This window comes from Ursus americanus, chromosome 23 (assembly GCF_024610735.1).
Source record: "Ursus americanus isolate L20-20 chromosome 23, mUrsAme1.1.p, whole genome shotgun sequence".
Taxonomy (NCBI): Eukaryota; Metazoa; Chordata; class Mammalia; order Carnivora; family Ursidae; genus Ursus; species Ursus americanus.
The window spans coordinates 5,569,156-5,594,358 of NC_142149.1; the positions used below are offsets into that span (position 1 = coordinate 5,569,156).

The following is a 25,203-nucleotide window of genomic DNA, read 5'->3' on the forward strand; positions in this document are numbered from 1 at the left end:
TCTGTGTTTTCCGACCCCGCTTCCCACAAATCGGGCGACGTTCTTCACTCTGTGGCTTTTGTCCAGTCAATTCCCCCTTTACAAAGTTCTTCATAGATACAACATTTGTCATTTAACTTTGTTTTTTATAATGAATCTATTTAAATCCATTGTTTTTTAAGACTGATTTATATTTGATTAGATAGGTTAACTAATGATTGTCACATTAAAGAGAAACGTTCCCAATAACCTTAGGGGTGAGGGAAGGTGGGGTGAATGGAAAATTGTTAATGTTTAAGAATGACTCTTACTTTATTTAGTTCCGAGTAACTTCACATCAGAAGCCAAATTGTCAGCCTACAAAGTTGAGAAACTGGTATTTCCTAAACAGGCCAAATCAATTGTTTAGCCACTAGGGGCGTGTGAAGATGAAAAATTCCAAAAGGACAAATAAAAGTTGTAGTTTATTGCTTTAACCCTGTTATTAAATCCAAGTAATTGGTTTATATGTTATTCCCAAAATACCTGAGTGTGATTTGAATGAAGAAATATAGTCCATAGCACTAGGCTTTAAATAAGCCTATACCGTAAGCTTCAGAATGAGTGTGTACTGGTAAAATTGGGAGATGATATCATCCAAACTGTTTAATTTACAAAAGAGGAAACCGAAACTCAGAGAACTAACTTGCACAGAGTTACTCAGCAAGCCCATGGCAGAAAAGGAACTAGGACAGTAGACTATATAACATTCTACATTGTTTTGATTGTATAAACATTTTTAGTTCTTTCCCATTTCCTGTGTTGCTTTTCTTCTCCTTTCCCAATTTAGGAAAAAGAAAAACCTGCCTGACTGCCGAGTAAGAAGGACAAACTATTCGCACTAATCGTCCTTTAAGTGGATAAATGTAAATCTATACCTAGTTTCTGCTGGAGCAATGAGTTCTCCTCTAGTAATTAGCCAAACTGCAAAAAGAAAAAACTGGAGTGTCTGTCCTCTGGAGGCTTGGGACAGACAGGATTCTGGATCTTTTAGAAAATCCTTGGAACACAAAGGAGTTGTTAACTTAGGAACCCATTCCTTCTCCAGGCTATTTGGGCAGTCAAAAAAAATATTAACAGGGTATTTTTCTGGCTACATCCCAGAACATTTGAGAGCCTTTTGTGTGGGATCTAACCAGTGCCCTGATTCTTAGCTTTACTCAGGTTCTGAGGACAGGGCAAGTACCTCCATCTTGGTTTCTCAGCATCGCATGAATGAAACAGAAAACTTAATTTCTCCCCTACTGAAAACTTTGGGCAGAAGGCAGAAATCAAAGTTGACCAAATTATCACGTAAAAGTTTAGGTATGTGATAATTAAATACAAATTGTGCCTGTTAAGATTGAGAGGGCTGGAATGAGAGGAATTTGATACCAAAGATTAAGTCAAAGACATTTTTACCATAGCAGCTTTTTCATATTGTGCCATTTTCCCCTCACTATTGATACTGAGAGCAGACCTCGATGTCACAAGTAAATTTTTGAGGTATTTGTATTTATGTATAATAATTATTTGAGTTGAAATCTATGTGTACATAGTTTTGCTACTTTTTTGTTTTGATCATTTAAAATATTCAGTGGGAAAAAAATCAGTAAACCCAGAGTAGGAGCTATGGAATAAAATGCACAAAGCTCTATTTCAATTTTCTGAGTTTTGTTTGGTCTTAAACTTTACCCTGCTTTCGTATTTTATATACCTGTATCATCAGGAGAACTAACATTACAATCCATCAAAGACGTTTACTTAGGCAAAGGTAGGGATTACCAATTTTATACATTTGTCGTGTTTCTTAGAAGTAATACCTATGAGAATATACCATTAAATACAAGTGCACATATTTAATTTAGTTTTCTTTCGTTTATTCTGCATGGACATGCAAATGCTGTCCTAGGACTATTTCCATTTTGGCTGTAGTCATTTCATTCAGTTGAATTACATAATTAAAAAATATGTTGCTTAGTAGGTTCCTTCTTTAAGCTATTGAAATCACGAAGTATTTTGTGATAGCCTAAGAACATACAAAACAGCGCTTATAAAATCATATATTGACATATTTTTTTGTGCCTACTATTTACCCCTACCTACACCACCAAACGAAAGAATTGTTTTTTGGTTAAAATGTATATGCGTGGTATATAAAATACTTGGTGGTATAATATGATTTGCTGAATTCTAATTCTGTTTTACACTGTGTACATCACTATCAAAATGTTAAAGTAAATAATCACAGGGAACACATTTTATTTTACATTGGAAAATATTTACAAGATTCCTTGAAGTAACCTCTCCTCCTGCATTTTATTAGCGAGATGCGAATTTGGTTAGTTTCCTACCCATCCCGACCCTGAAGTCCTGATAGAGACCAATGCAATTCATTTGCATTGACTTTCTATTGTAGAGCTTTGGAACCAAGGGAAGGATCCAAACATAGCTTCATTTTATCCAATCAGAAGAGCCGCTTCGTGCTAACCTCTGATTCGTCCATTCCTCTTTGCATTCATCCAATCATCAGGCCACTTTAACAGCCAATCAGCGGCCTAGATGCCCACCAATCCGGGAGCAGGGCCGAAGCACGGCCTTTGTGTCGGGGATGTCAGCGCGTCGGCGAAAGCTCCCGCCAATAGAAAAAGTCGTTGGTGTATGCAAATGAGGCCCCTATGACGCAGAGACGCAGCGTGAAGCGTGGGTATAAAACCGGAGGCAAAGGGGGGGTTTGGAGCACAGAGCGGTTTGGTCGTTCGTTGGAGGGTCCTCTTTTCTTTGCTCGGCGACTGCGGCTCTTCATTGGGCAGCAGGAGCGGCGCGGCGGTCGAAGAAGCGGTCTAAGACTTCGGCATTGGGTAAGCGTTGGCGGGTTTATTCGTGGTTCGAGGTCCCGTCGGCCGTTGATGCCGCGGGCCGCAACCGTTGGGAGCGGAGTGCTGGCTGGTGCGGGCTGCTCGGGCCGCTGGCGTCGAGTGTGGGCCCGGCAGGTTTTCCCTTGGGGCTTCGTTCCGGAACCGCGTCTCCGCCTCCTTCCCGGTGGTGATTCAGAGGTCCCGACGCCAGGTTCCGGGCAAGCGGGGCCTCCGCCCGTCGAGGAGGGGAAGTGACTCCTCCCCGCGCCCCCCCTCCCGGGGGAGGCTGCTGCAGCTCCTCGCAGCCTGAGTCATTAGGGGAGGGGGAGGAGGCGGCGGCCCCGGGCCATCTGCCGCCGCGGAGAGGCGGGAGGGCAGGGGCGCCGAGCGCGTCCCCCTCTCCACCCCAGGGGGGCGAGCGCCGCGGCCCCGAAGTCACGGCTGTCTTCCTTAGGTAAAAGAAAATGGCCCGAACCAAGCAGACTGCCCGTAAATCCACGGGTGGGAAAGCGCCCCGCAAACAGCTGGCCACTAAAGCCGCCCGGAAAAGCGCCCCTTCTACCGGTGGGGTGAAAAAACCTCATCGCTACAGGTAGGCGAGGCGGCAGGAAAACAATGACGGGGCGGCGCTTGGCCCGTGCGGGAGCGCATCCTGGGGCTGGCCCCGGTCGCTGTCCGTCCCCGGGTGTCCGCTTACACTCCCCTGCTCGCTGCAGGCCCGGGACCGTAGCGCTTCGGGAGATCCGTCGTTACCAGAAATCCACCGAGCTTCTGATCCGGAAGCTGCCTTTCCAGAGGTTGGTGAGGGAAATCGCCCAGGATTTCAAAACCGATCTGAGGTTTCAGAGCGCCGCCATTGGCGCGCTTCAGGTAAGGCGAGCACGGCGGTAGTAGGGTCGGAGGGCTCGTGCGTGGCTTCTGCTTCTCGAAGAGAGTTTAATAGTGTGGCTCTTGTCCTCAACAGGAGGCCAGTGAAGCGTACCTGGTGGGTTTATTTGAAGATACTAATCTGTGTGCCATCCACGCTAAGAGAGTCACCATCATGCCCAAAGACATCCAGTTGGCTCGCCGGATACGGGGAGAGAGAGCTTAAGTGAAGGCAGTTTTTATGGTGTTTTGTAGTAAATTCTGTAAAATACTTTGGTTTAATTTGTGACTTTTTTTGTAAGAAATTGTTTATAATATGTTGCATTTGTACTTAAGTCATTCCATCTTTCACTCAGGATGAATGCGAAAAGTGACTGTTCACAGACCTCAGTGATGTGAGCACTGTTGCTCAGGAGTGACAAGTTGCTAATATGCAGAAGGGATGGGTGATATTTCTTGCTTCTCATGATGCATGTTTCTGTATGTTAATGACTTGTTGGGTAGCTATTAAGGTACTAGAATTGATAAATGTGTACAGGGTCCTTTTGCAATAAAACTGGTTATGACTTGATCCAAGTGTTTAACAATTGGGGCTGTTAAGTCTGACCATACATCACTGTGATAGAATGTGGGCTTTTTCAAGGGTGAAGATACAAGTCTTAACCACAGTGTAACTTACAGTTTCCTTAAGAAAAAAAAAAGTAAACCTGGCAGCTATAGAATACACTATGTGCATTTATAATAGCTATTTTATATATTGTAGTGTCAACATTTTTAAATTAAATGTTTTACATTCACATGTGGTGGGGAGTCTTGTCATTAAGGTGTGTGTAATTTAAAGTCCAGTTGGTTTTCTCCTAACTAGACTGCACTTGTTTTCATAATAGTAAAATGCTTTGCAAATTATACCTTGCATAAGTCCTCATTCTACCACATGTTAACTAACCCTCTAGCTGATTAATGCAACACTAATGGGGGGATTTTATTTATAAGGGCTCTAGACTATAATACAAGTTATTCACACCAGCATCATCTGTTATATTCTAAACTAGTTAGTGCAGCTTTTCTTTGTGTTGTGGTTGGTCTCATAACTAGGTTGAGTTTTTCTCTACCAAGAGGAAACAATACCGAAGTTCTTTTCCTTGTGGAGTTTGTATTATAATAACCCTTAGAGTAAACTTGCTGTGGGGGAGGGGCACACAACTCCAGCTTCTTGAACCTCTGCCAGTTAAGATGGTGTCCAGTTAGGTTACATCTGATACATGGTCCTGGGGAAATCACTTTATAGAGATGGCCTTCCAAGTGGTTTTTAAAATTATCCTTTTGAAGTCTTTAGGTCAATTATGTATGTTGACTAAATTTACAAATAAACTTTGTTTATTCAACTAAGTGTCAAAAACCTACATTGAATATACAGAGCTTAAATACAACCGTTATCTAGATTCTTTGTATTCTGAAGTTTGAGCTTAGTTTATACCTGTTTTTGCTCAGTAGACGAAGCATTTATACACAAAAATAATTATGAATTTCTTTATACAAGTTATTTTAACACAAGTCCACAAGTACAGAACTCTGTTGGTCTAAGCTGCTTTTTCAGTACAAAGCTAGTTTTCTTGACCAGTGATGGTCTACTGTATGCATAGTATCTAGATGTCAGCAAGACATGGGCACAAGAGCCACTGGTCATCAGACAACAAGCATTCTGTGTAGTTGAAGCTGGTAGCGATAGATAGTTGTGTCCTAATAAAGTAGCTCCTTTTTTAAAAAAAATGTTTGGTTTTAAATTTCAAGGGACTTAGGGAGAGAGGCAAACTAGGATAGACTTGATTCTTGGCAACTTAATAAGCTTTCGGGAGGCATCAGAGTTGGAGTCCGGTATGTAACGAACCGGTTTTCTAGAAGGTTCATCATAACTAGCTCTGGAACAGTGGCTTCCCAGTTCTGATGATCTCAACATTATGCTTCTGAAGGACATTGTGATCCTGGACGGTAGAAGGTACTGTGAAGTACCTGGCAGTGTCTGAGAACAAGTAGACAAGACTCCGCTATGGTGATGTCAGTTTGTTGAGTTTACTATTTGTGATAACCCAAGTGGGGTGAGACGTGAACCTTCTCCTCCAGCACATCTTCCCTACATCCTGGTGTAGAGGTTTGCGGATTTTATTGGGCAGCTGGGAATCTGCTGCTTTAAATAGTGCAGCTTGTGCTTCCAGACTTTGAGCATACTTAACCCAGAAGGCAAAAATATCTTTTGGTTCTAGGAAGCTGCCCACACAGGATAACCCTGGGTTTAGGTGATGGAACAGAATCTGTAAGGAGAAAAGCAAAAGCTGGAGCTGATGAAGGTATCCTGTGCCCTTGATGGATGAGACAAAAATAAAGTTTTTGAAGTTGAGACTATTTTATCTTGTTAATGGTCTTCATTTGAATTGATAACATCTATTTCACATTTGGGAAATTCCTGGAAGGTTGCCTTATGACTGACTCCCACTGGGGGTGGGGGGGAGTGCATTTAGTGATGACAGGCAGACCCCCATTCTGAAAGGTGATACGTGTCACAATTTGCTTAGGACAGTGCCAGGCAATGCCTGTTGGACCTGTGTATTAATAGTGCATTCTTGACTGTCGGCGGACTTGGTTTCGGCCAGACCAGTTTAGTTGAGGGCTGGAAGTGCCAGCATCCTGACTGGTTACCAGGAGATTCTGAACCAAACCATTGGTTGCCCTTGTCCAGAAGCCCTTAGCCTGTGCCCTTCAGAAGGTAGCCGAAGAGCCAAGGTGTTTGTGAAATTGCTGGTCACAAGCCAGGTCCATCCTTGTGAGGGTGACCCCCATTGCTCTCCCTCCACACTTGTTTGTCCTGTGTCCCCTTTCACTCCCCCTCTCCCCTGCTAGGCAGTTACACTTAATGTAAGTGTAGGCCTATGGGCCCATGTTATTGGGTCGGTAAAATAGCCCTGTTTCATCCCTAACTGGTCAGTTTGTAGACTACTAGATGATTCAGACAACATATGGAAGTTACATCCTATTTACAAAATTTAAGGTGGTATAAAAGAAAACTGGGGAGGCAAGCACTTCAAACCCGGCTTACTACCAGAGATCTGCCTGTACACAAAAAGTGAATTGGTCTGCATCACACCGCCAGAAGGAAGGAGAGTAGTTCTGGGAGAGGCAAGGGCCGCCCCATGCCCCTTGCCAGGCCGCCCCAGACCCCTTGGGGCCTCTGCTGCCTGACCGATGTCTCCAAGTGTAAGGAGACAAGCTCTGAGCCCACTGGCTGGACCGGAAATTTACTCTTTCCCACTCACTTCCTCAGTCATTCTGCAGCGGTCTCCCAACAGTGGTCTTCCCTGGGTGGGGCTCCCCCTAACTGGCTCCTTGCAAGCACTGCCTCTTGCCTGGTGGGCACTGGGGCTAGGGTCTGTGCAGCAGTTGGAAAGCAGGCCCCTCTGGATCACTTCCAGGTAGGGTAGTAGAGGGTAGACAGTCCTGCTGGCTGTCTGCTATTGGGTTGGCGGGAAACTCGGGCTTGCCCTTCAGTTACCGCAGGATGGGGCCGGCCTGTGTTTGGGAGCAACTGCTGAGGGCCAGAGATCAAGGCCTCAGGCCCATGGCCAACCTACCCTGCCTCGGAGAAGGGCGAGGTGTGCAGTTTTCACCACACCCATCTGCAGCTGTTGTCTCACTGGTGGTGCTCTGGTCCACTGGGCATAAGAGCCTGGAGTCCCCACCCTGCACATCCGGTCCCCACCCTTACCTCCCCATCCCTTGGGTTGGGAGCACTTCTCAGTCCCCTCACAGAGGCCATCACAGCCCATGTCCCTCAGTACCCGCCCAGGCACTGCTAGAAGAACACAGCTGAGCTGGCTGTGCCTTGTCTGGGCCCACAGCCTCTTCCTTCAGCCCAATGGTGGTCCCACCTGCCCCTGTGGACACTCCTCAGGGATGTCCATCCAGCTGGGCCTGGCTTTTGGCCAGGAACTTCAGCACAAACAGCTGGGCTTCCAGCTGCCTTCCGGAGGGCAAGGCTAGGGGAAGGAAGGAAGAACCAAACTCCTGCCCAGGCTGCTAACCCAAATCCTACACCACCCCCAGGGAGAAGGCTGAAAGTGCCCTCTTGGGCCAGATGGCTGGCCTTTTGGCTCCCTCACCCCTTTGTCAGCACGTGTGGGGAATGAGAAAGGCTGTAGGTCGAGCTGGGTGCAGCTAGGACAGCTTTGAGTTTATACACACAGGGCTGTGCTGTGATATGGGTCTGGAGCCTGATGTCCTCCCTCCTGGGGTTGCCTGTTCATGGCTCTGCTAATTGCGCAACAGCCCCTGGCAGTGAGGGATCCTGCCCAGACATCACCATTGTTGCGAGCAGCGTCATGGGACTTCTCTGTGATGTGCCCCCTGCCTGTTCTGGTGTCCTTGCCTGAGCGTCATGCCCAGTGTCTGCCAGGGGCCGGGACTGTTGCTCAGGCACACCCAGGAGCAGCATTTCTTAGCCTTCTGCCCTGAGCAGAGGACCCCCCTCCTCCAGCCCCTCCTTCACCATCGCCCTTCCCCATGGAGGAAGCTTTAAGGGTTCTGCAGTCACCCCCTGTACCGGGGAAGCAAGGAGAGGGAGGGCTTTGGTAAGGCTGTGGTCCCCGAAGGGGCTGTAAGATTGTCACCCATGACTTGGAAAGGGTGCCAGGGTCTGGGGTCTTCTCTCCAGCAGCTGCCAGCTCTCGTTCAGAAAGCTGCAGGTCTGGAATGCACACAGTGGAACGGAGGATGGGCAAAAAGGAGAAGCCCATCTCCAGACACCAGCAATACTACTGACAAAGAAGGCTCTAGAGAGGGAGGCTGGTGGGCCACAAGCTTAGGGGGCTTTAGGTGGCCTTTTGCTGAGGGGTGTGTGAGGGACCGTGCACGTCCCCATGGAGGTGATACCCGGGCTCTATTAGCCCCCACTCACCTCCTACCCTCTCTGTTGGACATGCTGGACCTCAGGACCTTTCCCCATAAGCTCCTCACTGCCTAGTACTGAGCCAAGAGCATCAGCAGAGAGGATAGGATGGGTTGGGGTCCAAGGCCCAGGTATTGTGGGCCTGAGGGTTTTGCTCCAGCCTGCAGCCCTCTCCCTCCCTGGCACCGTGTCTTTGGCCGGTCTCAGTCCTCATGCCCACGCCCTATGGCCTGGAGGCCTGGACCAGCTGCAGTGCTCAGTGACAGGTGCAAGAAGAGACGACTGTGGCCTTAAGCTGTCCCTGCATCTTGTGAGTCTGGATTTCTCCCTGACCATTGGCATGGTGGTCATCAATCTAGAGGGCGGGAACTTCAAGGACATGGTGGGGACACCAAATAAAGCCACCTGGGTGGCTCAGTTGGTGAAGCGTCTGCCTTCAGCTCAGGCTACGATCCCAGGGCCCTGGGATCGAGTCCCGCATCGGGCTTCTTGCTCAGCAGGGAGTATTTCTTCTCCCTCTGCCTGCTACTCCCCTGTTTGTGATCTGTCAAAGAAATTAAAAAAAAAAAAAAAAAAAAAGACAAGGCCTGAAGCTGGCCCCTCTTAGCAGGAGCAGCGGAGGCCAGAGAGGGACAGGAAGTTCCTGATGCTCTGAGGGCAAGCCTGAGGCTTGCCTGCCTTTGGAGCCATGCCTGGCACACAGCGGAGGCTCCGGGCGTGTTTGCTGACCAACCCGGATGGCCCTGGCAGCCCCACAGCGCAGCTGGCTGGATCTGCTCCTGGCATGGGTGGCAAAGAATCAGCCCAATTCCCAGGAGCTTTGGTTCCTGGCCTGGCTTCCGAATCGGGAGTGTTCCGTGTTGAAACTGGGGCTGCCGTGGCCTGAGACAGCAGCTGCCCCCCCAATCCCTTATTTCAGTCTGAGCTTTATATCTTCGCCCCTTAGAATGCAGAAGCTGCAGCTGGTCAGGACGCTCCGGGGGACAGGGTGGTGGCTGAGAGGACAGGCTCAGGGGCAGCTAGGCTCAGCCTCAAGGCCCAGCTCTCTCATTTGGATGTTTCTTTACCCATCTGTGCTTCCTTATCTGTAAAATGGGAATAAAAACAGTTACTACCTAATAGGCTTGCAAGGATTTAATGAAATCTGTGCAAAGCCTGGTGACTAAAAATATTTGACAACAGAAGTCAAGGGCTCTGACCAATCAGAACACAGCCGGGTAGTAAACCACCAGTACTGCTGACCACAAGCTCGGTATTAGTATTACCAATATTACAGAAGCTGTTATCATCAATATTACAGAAGGGCAAAGGGGGTCCAAATCAGGAGATAGGTCAACCCCCTGGGAACAACCACAAAAAGAAACTCCCAGAATGAGTGAGAGGGTGGGCCATCTGCGGAGAGCAAGCATTTTCAGAGACGATGTCTGTAGATATTAGCGTGGGAGATGTGGACCCAAGTCCCATCAGGGAACCGGGCTGTGATTGCAACAGAGCGGCTAGAGCGGCTGGGAGCCCAGAGACCTCAATCGCATGAAGAAAAACTGGGTCTAGCAGGGAGGACCCAAGGGTGAAGAACGGGGGATGAAGACAGACACGGACTCCAGGAGAGAAGAGCGTCTCTACGGTGCCTGTCCTCAGTCCGGAGCCGAGTCTCACTCCGGCCTGCACAGACGCGTGTCAGCAACCTCCAGGCCCGCCTCGGCCACCGCGCTTCTGGCTGGCACACTGGGGCTCCCATCACTGGATAGTATTTCCCCATTCTGTCATGATGCCTCCGTCCTGCGTGACAGTTGGCTCTGGCTGTGCTGATACTGGTGAGTTTTTCAGCGAGCAGAGCAGAGGACAGACCTTGGCTTGGGATGCAGTGTCCCCATTAAGGTGCCACTTCTCCCCCAGTCCTGTCACATCTGGCCAGGAAAACGGGAAGGAGGGTCAAAAGTCAGAGGCAGACTTCCTTCTGAACATATTGCATGTAACATGCTAGATGGGATTCAAAAACTGAGAGTAAACACATCTTCCAAATAAAATCAATGTTTCAGAGTTCATCGGTGAGCAAACAGGAGCACTGCCCCTCGCTCAAAGCCAGGTTCTCCAGAACAACCAAAACAATACAAAGGACGAACATGGGGCAAATAGATGTGTTTCAGTCAAATTGAAACAACGGAAACAAAAAGGGTATGTGGGCCTCGCAGGGATTAGGAGTCCTTCTCTCTCTCCTCACTCAGTTAGCTCTTTCCTCCTCCAGCAGAGCACTTAGCCAGAGGGGGCCAGATTGTGTCTTCCTCTCACCTAGAGCACGAGAGCCTTTTATCTTTTATCTTGTATCTGGCTAATTGCACAGAAGAGTCCAATGATGTCTGTTGAATTAATGGATGACTGATAATAATAGCAAACATTTATTCTGCGCTTACTAAGTGCCCCGTGCTGGGCTGGGCCCTCTTTGAAGATTAGCTCATTCAGTTCTTCTGTAACAGTAATCACTAGCCCCATTTTACAGATGAGGGACCGAGGCTCAGAGAGGTCCAGTCACCTGCCTGAAATCACACAGATCTCAGATCACACAGATAGTCAGAGATTCGGGCAGAGATTTGGGCTCAGGACTGTTAGACGTCAAAGCTCAGCTAGGTAAAGGATTCAAAGAGAAGGGGTTGCTTCCTCCCACACTTCTCCAGGAGGGGAGCCCATTGGAAGGCATGGTTTGTGAGTTTAATCCCATTTCAACCATCCCCAAGGGCCACTCATTGTCTTGCTTTGTTTTGCCTATGATAAAAAATGCTTTACTGAGAAGTGCTTATAAGGAGCAGGCCATGGGGCACCTGGGTGGCTTAGTTGTTGTGTCTGCCTTCGGCTCAGGTCATGGTCCCAGGGTCCTGGGATGGAGCCCCGCATCGGGCTCCCTGCTCAGTGGAAAGCCTGCTTCTCCCTCTCCCACTGCCCCTGCTTGTGTTCCCTCTCTTGCTGCCTCTCTCTCTGTCAAATAAATAAATAAAATCTTAAAAAAAAAAAAAAAAAGGAGCAGGCCATTAGATGAAATCTGGAATCGTCGTATTTCCCAACTTTTTTTTTTTTTAATTCATTTCTTTTAGAGAGAGAGTGACAGAGAGAGTGCATGTGCCAGCGGGAGCGGGGTGGGGCGGTGGAGGGTGGTGAGCAGAGGGAGAGGGAAAGAATCTCAAGCAGACTCCCTGCTGAGCACAGAGCCTGGCTCAGGGCTTGATCCCACAGCCCTGAGATCATGACCTGAGCCTAAAGCAAGAGTGGGGCGCTTAACCAACTGAGCCACCAAGGCGCCCCTCCCAAAGTTTTTAAAAAACAGTTTTCAGATATACTACACATACCATACAATTCACCCATTCAAACTATAAAATTCAGTGGTTTTGGTGTATTCACAGACAGGTACAACCACAGGCAATTTTAAAAGCATCCTCCTCGGCACGAAGAGAACTCAGTACCCGCGACTATCACACTTTATCCCCTCCATTTCTGCCAGCCCTAAGCAGCCACTAATCTCCTTTCTGCCTCTGAAGATATTCACCTACTCTGAACGTTTTGTATAGAAGGAATCATTCAATTTGAGGTCCTTTGTGACTAGCTTCCTCTGTTTCCCATGTTTTCAAGGCTCAACGATATTGTACCGTGGATCAGCCTTCACTCTTTTTATGCCTGAGTAAAAATCATTGTATGGACCTGCCACATTCTCTTGATTGATCCATGTATCTCTTTGGGTTATTACCACCTTTTTTTTTTTAAGTTTATTTTTTTTAGTAATCTCTACACCCAACATGAGGCTCCAACTCTCGACCCTGAGATCAAGAGTCACACGCTCCGCTGGCTGAGCCGGCCGGGAGCCCCCGGTTCTTACCACCTTTTTGGCTAATGCGGATAGTGCTGCCATGAATATTAATGTACAAGTTTTGTGTGGACTTATGTTTTCAATTCTCTTGCGTATATACTTAGGACTGAAATTGCTGGGTCATATGGAAACTCTATGTTTAGCATTTGGTGGAAATGCTTAACTGTTTTTAAAAAACAGGTGTTAATGAATCATCGAGCCTTACATCGAAAACCGGGGATGTACTGTATGGTGACTAACATAATATAATAAAAAATCATTATTAAAATAAAAAAAAATAAAAATAAAAAAAAAATAAAAAACAGGTGTATGAAGATGTCGTTCCTCACCAACATTTGTTATTGTGTCCTTTATTTTAGCCATCCTACTGGGTATGAAGTGGTACCTCATTGTGCTTTTGCTTTGCATTTCGCTAATGACCAATGATGTCAAGCACTTTCTCATGTGCTTGTTGGCCATTTGTATATCTTCTTGGGAAAAATGCCTGTTCAAGTCTTTGGCCCATTTTAAATTATCTGTCTTTTTTTGAGTTGTAAGAGTTCTTTGTGTAGTCTTGATACAAGGCCCTTAAATATATGGTTTGCAAGTATTTTCTCCTATTCTGTGGATTGTCTCTTCACTCTCCTGATGGTGTCTCTGAGGCACAAAAGTATTTAATTTTGATGAAGTACAACTTGTCTATTTTCCTTTTGTTTCTCGTGCTTTTGGTGTCCTATCTAAAAAGCCACTGCCTGAGCCAAGGTCACAAAGATTTACCCGCATATTTATTTCTAGACGTTTTCAGAGCTGCATTTTTTTAAAAAAGATTTTATTTATTTTATTTATGTGACAGAGAGACAGCCAGCGAGAGAGGGAACACAAGCAGGGGGAGTGGGAGAGGAAGAAGCAGGCTCCCAGCGGAGGAGCCCGATGTGGGACTCGATCCCGGGACGCGGGGATCACGCCCTGAGCCGAAGGCAGACGCTTAACGACTGTGCTACCCAGGCGCCCCTAGAGCTGCATTTTTTTTTTTTTAAACAGAGGCATAAACAACATACAGTGTTATGTGAGTTTCAGGCATATGATATAATGATTCAACAATTCTATACATTACTGGGTGCTCATCACTATAAGAGTATCAGCGCTACATTTTGGGCAAACCCCTGAGCAGATCCCAAGCTCTATCCCTGGCCACAACTCTCCACAAAGCCCCCACCCTAGCCCCAAACAGGCTGCTTACATTTCAGCATTTCTGCTCCATGGCTTCGTATAGGTGCACCTGTGCAAGGGTGCCCAGGCACAGGCTGGGGCCAGCTTAAGGGTTCAGGATGCAGGCTGGTGAAAGAGGAGGCGGGGAGTGTCAGACTCTACATCCAAGGCTCAGGACTGAGGAAGCGCCTGCTGAGGCCAACAGTCCCACCCTAGGGGGGCTGCTGCCAATGGTCTTTGCAGGAGAGGCTATCTACTGCGCTAGGATCCACTGCCACTCTCCTTCAGTCTTCCATTGCTAACAGCTATGCCGGCGGGCCCATCGTGGAAAAGGGGCCTGTAGAAAGCAACTCCCTGGTCACCACCAAACTTGGCTTTCCTTATCTCAATTTACACCGCGCGCTAGGCCCCTCTCAAAGACTCTTGATCAGGGTCGATGACCTCTCATAGAGGCAGGACTCTAGGACCTAGGAGAGCCCTTTGGGAAATCCAGGTCCGCTGGATGCGGGCTCCGATGCTCAGGCTGTGTGTGGGTGGATGGCCGGGCCGGTGTGGGTAGCGCAGAGAGGGGCGCCAGGGTCAGGGAAGGGCAGCCCACATCTTCCAGTCCAGCCAGTACCACTCGAGTGGGCAGCCGCCGGTCTTTCCCAAAGTCCGCCGCCTGCCCGCGGTGGGGGCGTCAAGGGGAGCCGCGGCCGAGCGCGCCCAGCAGGTGGCTGGGGCCGGGAGGCGGGGCGGGCCCGGCGCGGCGGGGGCGGGAGGAGGCCCCCGGGTGGGGGCGGGGGGCGCGTACAGGAATGCGCGCCGCCCCCGCGCGGCCCCGCCCCGAGCATCCCGCGCCGACCGGGCCGCGCTGCAGGCCGAGCGTCATGGCCGCTTGCAGACAGCCCCAGGCTGCGGAGCTGCTGGCCGAGGCCCGCCGAGCTTTCCGGGAGGAGTTCGGGGCCGAGCCCGAGCTGGCGGTGTCGGCGCCGGGCCGGGTCAACCTGATCGGGGAGCACACGGACTACAACCAGGGCCTGGTGCTGCCCATGGTGAGGGGCCGGGAGGGGAGCCCCGAGTCTCCCCCGTGGCAGGGCGGGCCTGAGGCGCGCGGGGAGGTGCCTAGTCCCTCCACGGATGTTGGGCGGCCTCACAGAACTTTAGCCATCCTCCCCCGAGTTTGGGGGCCGAGCACGTGGGAGAGACCCGGGGATGGGGTATTTCCCACGTTGGAGGGAGGAAGCGGGGGACCCGCGAGGAAGTAGGCTAGGAGGGGGTGTGCCGACGCCTCTTCGCTCTAGCCCGCCCTCTGTAGACCGCAGATCCTCACCATCAGCCTGGAAAGGCAGCTCAACTTGTGGGGCCCCAACGTAGCAGGCGGAAGGAGCGCCTCGGGCTCTGTATTCCAGGGGCTCCAGTCGCAGACCTGGGGTAACTAACCCTAGACCTCCGGCTCACCCGGTTCGGTTTACAGAGGAGGAAACTGAGGCCCAGAGAGGGCTAGTGATTTACAGAGGTGGGTTCTTGGTGGGGCTGCGATTAGAGCTGGGGCCCTTTCCACCTGGTGCAGCTTGGCAGGTGAGTGGGTACCGCACACCTGAGTCCACTCCAAAATGGGAAGGCATCAGTTGGAGCTCCTCTGACTCTCTTTTCCTTTCGAGCTCTACTCCCCCTGGCCCCACAGCTGGGAGCCCATGTTCAGGGCAGAGTCCAGGTCTACCCTTCTGCCGCACTGGCCCTGCCCCTGAAAACCCAGGGGCAGGACCCAAGCCCCCAGGGCCAACTCAGCACTCTGGTTCTTCGCCCAAACACCCCTCATTCCTTTCTTGTTGAGCCTCAAAGGGAATCTGAAACCTTTCATTCTTTAGAACCTTAGTACGGGAGGAGCCTCGTCCCCTAGTCAGCGGGCAGAAGCAGAAACTTTACATACCCTCTCCTGCCAGGCGCTGGAGCTTGTGACCGTGCTGGTGGGCAGCCCCCGGGCAGATGGCCTTGTCTCTCTCCTCACCACCTCTGACGATGCTGATGAACCCCGGCGGCTGCAGTTTCCGCTGCCCACAGCCCAGCGGTCGCTGGAGCCCGGGACCCCCCGCTGGGCCAACTATGTCAAGGGAGTGATTCAGCACTACCCAGGTATGGGCCGAGGCTAGGGTCAAGTTCACACTAGTGCCAGGAGCACCGCCTCTCAGCTACGAAGCTCGTTAGTTCATCTAATCCACCATGGGGTAGCTTGTAGGAGAGCATCCCCGTTGTGCAGATGATGAGACTGATGCCCTGAGAGGTTCTAGAACTTGCCTTGAGCTGCCCATGGTATGATGGGAGGGGCCAGGATTCAAAGCCCTAGCCCTTTGGCCTCCAGAGCCCTAAACCAGGAGGAGAACTAGGAAGACTGTGTCCCAGGAACCTCAGGGTAGGAGGATGGAGGGTGCTGGGCCAAGGTGGCCTCTGATGATTGAGACACATCCCTGGGAGCGGCTGTCAGGCAGTTGCCTCCCTTCATACCAAAATGCACGTCCTTCGCGGGCTGTCCTCCCAGACAGCCCATCTCACCACCACCCATTCTTTCCAGCTGCCCCCCTCCCTGGCTTCAGTGCAGTGGTGGTCAGCTCAGTGCCCCTGGGGGGTGGGCTGTCCAGCTCCGCGTCCCTGGAAGTGGCCACGTACACCTTCCTGCAGCAGCTCTGTCCAGGTACTTCCTAGACCCGGCCCCCGATCCAGTCCGCCTTCCCTGAGGTGTCCTTGTGGTCAGAGCTTCTTCCCGCAATGTGGCTTCGGGAGGAGGGTGGGGAATCTCCCTGGAGTGGCACTGGAGCTACCCCGGCTCCCACCCCCCCCACCCCCCTCCTGGGCCCCAGCCTCCCCACCTCACCCTGTGCCGTAGACTCGGGGTCCATAGCTGCCCGGGCTCAGGTGTGTCAGCGGGCCGAGCACAGCTTCGCAGGGGTGCCCTGTGGCATCATGGACCAGCTCATCGCACTGCTGGGGCAGAAAGGCCACGCGCTGCTCATTGACTGCAGGTCAGGGGCTCCCCTTGTACCCTCCCTCCTCACCATCAGGAGCTTCTGGGTGGAGCATGCCCACTGGCTGGTGTGGCAAGTGGACACTTGGGCTTGTCATCTCCTCATTCCAACTCCATGCCAGGTCCCTGGAGACAAGCCTGGTGCCACTGTCAGAACCCAAGCTGGCTGTGCTCATCACCAACTCCAATGTCCGCCACTCACTGGGCTCCAGCGAGTATCCTCTGCGGCGGCGCCAGTGCGAGGAAGTGGCCCGGGCGCTGGGCAAGGAGAGCCTTCGGGAAGTGCAGCTGGAGGAGCTGGAGGGTGAGAGCTGGCTGGGCACCCTGTGGGGGTGCCGGGCCTTCGTGTGGCCTCGACCCTGCCGTATACCCCCTCATCTCCAGGGGCCTCTGCTGTTCTCTGCCCTCTCCCCCTAAAACTGCAGACCTAGGGCTCCAATCTCGGCAGGGCTGCTTGAAATCATCTTTTTCTTCTTCTATTATTATTATTATTATTATTATTATTATTATTATTATTATTTTAAGTAGGCTCCACACCCAGCGTGGAACCCAGCATGGGGCTTGAACTAACAACCCTGAGATCAAGACCTGGGCTGAGATCAAAAGTCAGATGCCTAACCAACTGAGCCATCCAGGCACCCCTTAGTATTGTTTTTTCTAATAGGAGGATTATGGTGCGACCGTGGAAAATAGAGAAAAATCCAAAGAGGAAAACAATGAGGTGCAAGACCACCACCCAAAGATAGCCACTCTTGCATTTTAGCATATTTTCTTCCAGCGTTTTCTACATCTGTGTTTTTAGAGTTTAGTAGATGCAGTATTGTCACTTGTTTCTCTCTCTTTTTTTTTTAAGATTTTATTTATTTGACACAGAGAGCACAAGCAGGGGAAGTGGCAGTGGGAGAGGGCGAAGGAGGCTCCCCTCTGAGCAGGGAGCCCAATGCAGGACTCGATCCCAGGACCCTGGGATCATGACCTGAGCCAAAGGCAGACGCTTCACTGACTAAGCCACCCAGGCGCCCCTTGTTCCTCTTTTTCTAACGTTATCTGAGAACCGTTGCCTGTGCCAGCAGAGGCACGTCATCAACGAGGCCCTAGAAGCTACAGAACACTCCAGCTCGCCAGGTGTACCGTCACTTAGTCATTAACTGGTAATCCCATGTGACCCTATGATGGTTTTCATACACGAGTTTAATGCATTTTCTTGTTATTTTTCTTAGGATTAGATTCTGAGGAGTAGGATTGCAGAGTCGAAAGGTGCATGTATCTGAAAGGTTCCTGATACATGTGGCCAGGAAGATCGTATATTTGATAGTTTGAAGGTCAGATAAATACCCCCTCATTCTGCCATACCCTGTGGAGCAGATGCTATTATTCCGCCCTGTGTTTTGGATGAGGGGTCCAGAGTAAGTAGCAGTGCCGAGCCTCGAACCAGGCAGCTTAGCCCCCTAGCCCGTACTCTCAGCCGCGAGGCCAGGCTGCTGGCGCTGGCAGTTGTGCCCTCCCTGGCAGTGTGCAGGTGCTCATTGCAGGGACGCTGGCCAGCCCTGTGGGACCGTCTTGTCCTTCTTGGTGAACTGTCTCATTCACATCTGCCCCCCTTGCTCTGCGCAGGTGACCTTGGCAGAGGTTTTCACACGGGAACACCTTGGTTGTCCCTCTTCTCCACTGTACCCCTTCCCCACCACTCCCCGGGGGGGCTCCCCTCCCTGGGGACCCCAGGGCTGCCCTCTGCCTTCTCTAGAGTCCTTTGTCAGAAGCCATCCTTTGCCTCCTTCCTGTCCTCTGCCTGGCTCCTCCCCTTCTGCTTGGAAACGCGGCCAGTTCTCTTCCCTTCTAAAATTGAATCTCTTTCCTCTGCCAATTTTGGGGGAAGACCTAATGCTTATGAACCCCATTTTGTCATCTATATTCACTTCTCAATCCTCTCAGTTGGCCTGCCCACCCCCCCGCCCGACACAGCAGCTTTCCCATGAGTGTCCCCCCGCCCCGCCTGCCCCCTCCCGCTCACACTCCCTCCTCCTTGGAGGCCACCGGACCTGCATGCTCACAGCCCTGTTTCTCTGCGTGGGCCTGCCCCAGGCTTTGTCCTCAGTGCACAGCACCACTGTTCCACTCAGGATTTGGATTGGGGCCTGCAGCCCCTTGCTCCCCAGGCTGGAGCCTCCCCCCATTTCCACCTGTGGCCCTGGAGCCTCTACCTGATTCCCGGCGGAACTCCTTACCCTTCCTCCCCTCTCGGCTTCCCCTGCTGACTTCCCCTTGCCTCTTATTTCTTACCCTTGTCACTCGTGTGTGAGACCTCAGTCACCTCGGTGTCCTCACTGACCCCCCTGCCACTCTTCTCTCCAGTCTCTGTCCCCTCCATTTCTTCCTCCCCCCATGTCAGGCCCCTCGTTGCTTTCTGACTATTTAGCAGCTGCTTTCTGGCTCCGGTGCCTGCTTCTCCCAGCTCGGGCCCTCCGCCCAGGGCAGTCGCTTTTGTCAGCTAGAGCTCAACTCCAGCCCTTCCCTGCTTCCAGACCTCTGTGGCATCCAGAATTAAGTAGCCAAGCCCCCTGGCGCTCAGGGCCTCCACTACCGACTCGGCTTGCTCTCCCTGCCTCAGCGGTAGCCAGCGGGACGGCCTGATCCTGGCGCGGCCTGCCTCTTGATCTTTGCCTGGGCTGTACACCAGCTCCGGAGCCCCAGCCTCCCCAGCGGGGGCTGCCCTGGTGCTCCAGCGTGAACGGCAGCAGGAGGGTTTTTTCTCCCTCTTGTGCTACTGTGGGCTCTTGAAGGCAGCGCTGTGTTCCCCCCACCTTGAAAGCCACAAGGGCTGGGGCTTACCCTTCTGTTTATTGAGCACCCACTGTGTGCCTGGCACCCTGCTGGGATGGGAGCTCTCCATGTGTTCTCTCAGTGACACGGGCGTCCCATTTTATAGTCGAGGCAGGGAGGCTCCGAACCTTAGTCACCAGCACAAGGTTCTATTTACAGCTTTGTCGGAACCAGGTCTCCAACTCCCAGCCTCCCACCCGCAGGCCACCGCCTTGGCGCCCCCACCCCCACATCGGCAGGGGTGCAGAGGTGGTGGGTGGCGGGTCCGCTGACCCCTTTCCCTCCCCAGCTGGCAGAGACCTGGTGAGCAAGGAGGGCTTCCGGCGCGCACGGCACGTTGTGGGTGAGATCCAGCGCACGGCCCAGGCGGCGGCTGCCCTGAGCCGGGGAGACTACCGAGCCTTCGGCCGCCTCATGGTGGAGAGTCACCACTCGCTCAGGTGGGGACCCCGAGGTGCCTGTATATCCCAGGCAGAGGCTGAGCCCCGGGGCAGGGTGGGCCGGTGCTAGGCCCGCCCTCTCGTCTGTCTCCTCTGCAGGGATGACTATGAGGTGAGCTGTCCCGAGCTGGACCAGCTCGTGGAGGCCGCGCTGTCTGCCCCCGGGGTTTATGGCAGCCGCATGACCGGCGGTGGCTTTGGCGGCTGCACTGTGACCCTGCTGGAGGCCGCCTCCACTTCCCAAGCCATGCAGCACATACAGGTGGGTGGACGCCAGCGCCCGGGGGTAGGAGGGATGGAGAAATGGGTTCCCAGGGCCCGGCCGGGCTCAGACCGCACCTGCCTCTCCCACAGGAGCGGTACAGTGGAGCCGCCACCTTCTACCTCTCGCAGGCGGCCGATGGCGCTAAGGTGCTGCAGTGGTGAGGCACCCCCCTGGGGTGGCACCCGGCGGGCACGGGGTCTGCCAGGCAGCAAGTTACGAAGCTCCAGGCCTCTCACGCCTGCCCTCCGCATCTGGGTACTCAATAAATTTCTGCCTCCCACCGTGAGTCCCCGCCTGCCTGCCTCTAGAGGTGGGCGTGTGCTTGGGTATCAGAGAAGCTGGGTCAGAACCGCTCCCCTGCTCTGTGCAGTCACCGAAGAACGGACAGGGCAGAGCCAAGCGGTAGCAAAATCTTTTATTAAGTGCAGAACAAAGCTGGGCCCTTGTCATGTGGGTCCCAGCTCTTTGGTTACACACAAATGGGCTTGGGCCTGGGGCGGGGGAGTTGCAGCCAGAAGGGCCTTCTGGGACCTCTGCTCCCTTCATTCCTCCCAGAGAACACCTCCCTCTGCTCTGTAGCCAGAGGTGCTGGCCCTGTGATCAGCATGCAGGTGTGCTGGGCTGCGAGGGGTCCGAGGATGGAGTAGCTGAGCCACGGCCAGGGGGAGGAGGCAGGGGGGGGGCAGGTTCCAGCACACTGTTGGGTAAGGGGTGGGGGGCTCAGGTCTGGAAGAACTGTTGGTCCACCTGGGTACTGAGGGTTCCACTGGTGGTCAGCGTCCGGCTCACAAACTCCTGGGTCACGTGGCGGGTGAGGGAGCCACCTGCTTCCAGGTGTTGGGACCCCAGGGTCAGTCCATCTGCAGGGGAAGTAGCACTGAAGGACTCTGCCTGGGGCCCTGCCTCTCTTGCTCTGAGAGCTCTGTGTTCCCCGCCCCCCCCAGGAGAGTCCGATCCCCTGCCCAGCAACTCACCCAGTAGGAAGGGCTCGGTGGTGCTGGTGTGGGTGGTGGTGACGCTGCTGTATTCGCCTGGCAGTGAGTGCTGGAAGAGCCCAGGGTGGCTGCCCATTTGTGGGAAAGGGCCTGGCATGGGGAGACGGGCCAGTCAGAGATGATGGCAAGAGAAGAGATGGCCAGAGAAAGGGCAGGGGTTAAGAAGGGGTGAGGCACCCTACCTCCCTCCTGAGACTCGATGGTGATGATGCCCTCACGCTCTGGCCCGTAACCTTCGGTGGTCTTGGCCTGCACCTTGAACTTGTAGGGCACGTTCTCACTGAGGCCCGGCACAGTCAGCCGACTCTCAGGGCTGTCCCCATCCACCAGGAACGTGGTGGCTGGCTCTGGACAGGGAAGATGCCTTTAGCCTCTGCGCCTCCCTTTCCACCCCTCCCCTGGCCACCCTTGACCTGGGGGCAGGCAGCACCTCCTCCATGGGCCATCTCACAGGTCACCAGGTAGCCAAGGATATTCCCATCGGGCCTGCGTGGCCGCTCCCAGCTCAACTGCAGCGAGTCTGGGCTCAGGGCAGTGAACACCAGTGGGCCCGGGGCACTGGGTGTGCTCAGGGTGAAGGCGGAGCCTGGAGACAGCAGAGCAAGGGTGTCAGTGTGTGTGTGAGTAGGAGACATCGTGGGGGCAGCCGTGGGGTGGGGAGGCGGCTCACCTGGTAGGGGGCAGAGCGGACTCTGGGGGTGCACCTGCGACTCAATGGTGATGATGCCCTCGCGCTCTGGGCCCCAGCCTTCCTGGCTCTGAGCCCGCACACGGAACACATAGGAATGGTTGGGCAGAAGGTCTTCCACCACCACTGAAGTCTGGCTGGGGTTGGGGATGTTGAGCTGATGCAGCTCCCCTGGGGGTGGGTTGGGTGGGAGACAGTGGAGCAGTGTTATTCCCACCTCTGGCCTGGTCCCACACCTTCCCCAGGTGCCACCAAGACCCGGTTATCACTCACCCAGGATTAGCTGTGGTTTGGGGGCAGGTGGGATCAGCCTGGTATGGTATGGTCAGTTGTTTTGGTTGTACACTATACAAGGGATGAGTGCAGCCTAACATCCCACCTATGTTCTGGCTGATTATGGGCCCAAGTCCTACTGCTGTGAGTTTGTCTTCCCAGGGAAGCACTACTTCCCAGCTCCCACAAAGCCATCTCTCAGGCCAACAGAGGCCCCAGGGCCCTAAGCCAGTGAAGCCTTGTTAGGCAAAACCTTAGCAGAGGGAATGACCTGGAGAGAAGCCCTGCGAGATAGATGAGGACTCAGGAGAAAGGAGGCGGTGAAGGGCAGTGAGGAGGATGGAAGTGAGCGAGCCTCTCAGTCTGGTGGGGATCATTAGTGTTCGAGGGACTTGGGTGGACTTCTGTCCAGCCGGATTCTCCTGTGTGTCCCGAGACGCGGCCCAGCCTGGCAAGGCCCCACCCCACCGCCCGCCAGCAGCAGCTGGGCCTCACCGCCATTCAGCAGCTGGTACTCCACGCTATAGCCCTGCAACACCTGCTCGCACTGTGGCTCCTGCCAGCTCACTTTCAGAGACGTGGGTCCCAGCGCTGAGAACACCAGGCGGGTGGGTGTGTGGGGCACACCGGCAGCCAAGCGGGAGTCTGAAGACGGGAGGCCGCAGTCAATTTGTGGCAGGGGACTCCAGGCAGGAGTCCTGCCTCTCTCCCCCCTGACCTTCAGCTGTCTCATCTCTGCCGACTGCTGGCCTGGCAGCTCGCTCACCCTGCAACATCCTGTCCAGGCCACCCGGCACCTCCCGCACATCCCAGAGTGGGTGTGGGCCCTGCCTGTGCCGACAGGGCGAGCACCACAAGTTGACCCGTGCCCTCCCCCCCCCCAGCCCAGTACCCCTGGAAAGGACAGAGGCTGTTTTTAGGCATCAGCACTGATGGGGATGGAATGGCGGGTAAGGTGCTGGGTCTGGGCAGTGGCCACAATGAGCAGATGGATGACAGATGGAGCAGGACAGCTGTGGAGACACAGGGTGGCCACCCCGTACTACCTGGGCCCCGAAAGGGCGCTGCTGGCTGCCCAGCCAGGATTATAGTGTCTTGTGAGTCCCCAGAGGGGGGAAGCCCCTTCATCTGAGCCCGACTCAGGGGCCCCAGGGCCCAGGACAGCGGAAGCCTGCTCCTCCCCTCTTCCCAGATGGGAGGGAGGCCTAGGGCAGGACAAAAGAAGAGTGAGCAGGCAGGAAGTGTGTGTTGGAGGGTGGGCAGCAGGGCACAGCTGGGCCAGTACCCCGAGCCTCCTGGAACTGGAAGAGAAGGAGGGTCAGTGGGAGAGGCAGGCTTGGTTGTGGACACTCACTGTGGGAGGAGAGGGAGGTGAGGGTGGAGTAGTCTCTAGGCAGCGTGGCGGAGTGCGAATGCTCTGTGCGGGTCAGCGAGTGGTAGTCCCGCGTGAGCGTGGAGGATGTACTCAGCACCCGGTGGGACAGGTGTGGGCTCAGGTGGGTGCCGTAGGCGGTGTTGGCCACGGTCATCCTGTGCAGGGAGTTGGCACTGCCCGGGAAGGCAAAGTCCATCCGCCCGTTGACCAGGTGCTCTGCAGGTGGAGAACAGGGTCGCTGGGACAGACATGTACCTGAGCCCCATGGGGCAGGCTGTGGCCCTGGGAATTCCTAGGATTACCATTCTTCCGGGGTGGGGGGCTTGGCATAAAGAAAACCAGCTTCCCTTGGCCCACAAGGGCCAGAAGCTCAGTGTTCCTGTCAGAGTCCAAGGGGTCACACAGTTTTCTGCAGCCCATGTCCGCTGGCCCTCAGGATGCCAGTGTGGATGGTCTGAGCACCGCTGACCCCAGCCGGGAGACTCACTGCCCTCGTAGTTAGCCTTGCCTTGCAGCGGGGGGAGCCCAAATGCCTGCCCTGTGTCCCTTCAGGCCTCTGAGGGGTCTCCTTGGCTACCAGGGCCTGCCCCACTGGACACAACAGACTTCTGACGTTGTACGCGCCTGCGGGCAGTCCTGCTTTGAGGACAGCCTGGATGCCTGCCCCGAGGCAGGGGGTGGGGGTCCCTTGGCTCTGGGGGTCCGCCTCTGCACAGTGGCACCTCCCCATGCTGGGCAGGGAGCCTTCACCGGCGGCCTGGCTACAGGGGCCTCGGGCCGGGCAGCGAACGAGCGCGCCTAACTGGGTGCGGGGTCGGGGCGCGCCGGGCAAACCCGTCACCTCCGGGAGGCCTGGGTGTGGCGCGGCGGGCTAGGCCGCCACCCTCCCCGCCCGCGCCCGCGTCCGCGTCCGCGCGGTCGTCCGGGGGGCCGCGGGGCGGCTCGCCGTCGGAGGAGCGCCCGCTGCTGGCCGACAGGCGCGGGATGAGCTCCGGGGGCAGCCGCCACGTGATGCGCCGCAGGTCCAGCTCCTCCCCCAGCAGGGGCTCGAACTTCCAGCCGCCGCCTTGGGAACAACGAAGGGCCGCGTTGGCACCGCCGGCGGGCGCGGGCGGCTGCGGGAGGGGGCGCGGCGGGACGGAGGCCAGCGACGTGAGCCGGTCCTCAGGCTCTCCGGAATCCAAGTGTGGGGGGCGCGGGTGGTCGCGGAGCAGGCGACGGGCGGGACCCTCGGCCCGCGAGGCGGAAGGCGAGCCCTTCCGTGTGAGCCAGTGCAGGCCGGGCTGCAGCCGGTGAGGAAAGGCCCCCCGGGGGTGGCGCTGGCTCTGTCACCAGCTGCGAGGTTTCCAAACCGAGTACCGAGAGTCATCTCTCCCCTGCCTGCCTCCCAGGGACAGTTCCAGAAGCCACTGAGTGCGTCCCAGGTGGTGTTAGCAGCTTAGTTTGGACACCTGATTCATACTTGCTGCTCTTTCTCAGACCCTCAAAACCCCCACGACCCTTGTGGGTTCCTTAAGTCCAAACTCAACCCTGTCAGGGCAAGGATGGGAGAGAGTAGGAATCCTGGAGGATTTTGACTCATGGTATGATATGATTGGCACCCTGTTTTACAGATGACACTTAGGCACAGAGAGGGTGAGCAATTCA

General features: G+C 53.9%; 3 protein-coding genes across 11 annotated transcripts in view; 2 read left to right on the top strand and 1 right to left on the bottom strand.

The window, feature by feature from the left end:
* Window positions 1-2,725: 2,725 nt before the first annotated feature.
* H3-3B (H3.3 histone B) lies at window positions 2,726-4,428 on the top strand. Its single transcript, XM_045814269.2, has 4 exons — window positions 2,726-2,858; window positions 3,310-3,447; window positions 3,572-3,725; window positions 3,820-4,428. The coding sequence occupies exons 2-4, from the start codon at window positions 3,320-3,322 to the stop codon at window positions 3,946-3,948; spliced, it is 411 nt and encodes a 136-aa protein (XP_045670225.1). The 5' UTR covers window positions 2,726-2,858; window positions 3,310-3,319; the 3' UTR covers window positions 3,949-4,428.
* Window positions 4,429-14,511: 10,083 nt separating this feature from the next.
* Window positions 14,512-20,505, top strand: GALK1 (galactokinase 1). The gene is made up of 8 exons (XM_045814147.2): window positions 14,512-14,733; window positions 15,625-15,814; window positions 16,251-16,370; window positions 16,563-16,698; window positions 16,823-17,004; window positions 19,810-19,960; window positions 20,060-20,222; window positions 20,315-20,505. Exons 1-8 carry the CDS (start codon window positions 14,569-14,571, stop codon window positions 20,384-20,386), a joined length of 1,179 nt encoding a protein of 392 aa, XP_045670103.1. The 5' UTR covers window positions 14,512-14,568; the 3' UTR covers window positions 20,387-20,505.
* Window positions 20,506-20,620: 115 nt separating this feature from the next.
* Window positions 20,621-25,203, bottom strand: part of ITGB4 (integrin subunit beta 4) — a 29,346-nt gene continuing 24,763 nt past the window's right edge. For 4 of the 9 annotated variants that reach the window (XM_087854107.1, XM_087854108.1, XM_087854104.1 and 1 more), the window contains exons 33-41: window positions 24,398-24,622; window positions 23,536-23,772; window positions 23,228-23,386; window positions 22,677-22,826; window positions 21,891-22,079; window positions 21,651-21,806; window positions 21,403-21,567; window positions 21,200-21,310; window positions 20,621-21,085 (exon numbers count right to left, since the gene is read on the bottom strand). In XM_087854107.1, the coding sequence (XP_087710233.1) occupies window positions 20,946-21,085; window positions 21,200-21,310; window positions 21,403-21,567; window positions 21,651-21,806; window positions 21,891-22,079; window positions 22,677-22,826; window positions 23,228-23,386; window positions 23,536-23,772; window positions 24,398-24,622 (1,532 nt within the window). In that variant the 3' untranslated portion in view covers window positions 20,621-20,945. The remainder of the gene's footprint in view (window positions 21,086-21,199; window positions 21,311-21,402; window positions 21,568-21,650; window positions 21,807-21,890; window positions 22,080-22,676; window positions 22,827-23,227; window positions 23,387-23,535; window positions 23,773-24,397; window positions 24,623-25,203) is intronic. The other 5 variants (XM_087854110.1, XM_087854109.1, XM_087854112.1 and 2 more) reach the window with 3 other exon arrangements.

Coding starts and splice junctions, on each gene's coding strand:
- H3-3B (XM_045814269.2), top strand. CDS start 3,320: ATGGCCCGAACCAAGCAGACTGCCCGTAAATCCACGGGTGGGAAAGCG. Junction 3,448..3,571: donor AAAAAACCTCATCGCTACAG/GTAGGCGAGGCG, acceptor TGCTCGCTGCAG/GCCCGGGACCGTAGCGCTTC. Junction 3,726..3,819: donor CCGCCATTGGCGCGCTTCAG/GTAAGGCGAGCA, acceptor TGTCCTCAACAG/GAGGCCAGTGAAGCGTACCT.
- GALK1 (XM_045814147.2), top strand. CDS start 14,569: ATGGCCGCTTGCAGACAGCCCCAGGCTGCGGAGCTGCTGGCCGAGGCC. Junction 16,371..16,562: donor CCTGCAGCAGCTCTGTCCAG/GTACTTCCTAGA, acceptor CCTGTGCCGTAG/ACTCGGGGTCCATAGCTGCC. Junction 19,961..20,059: donor GAGAGTCACCACTCGCTCAG/GTGGGGACCCCG, acceptor TCTCCTCTGCAG/GGATGACTATGAGGTGAGCT.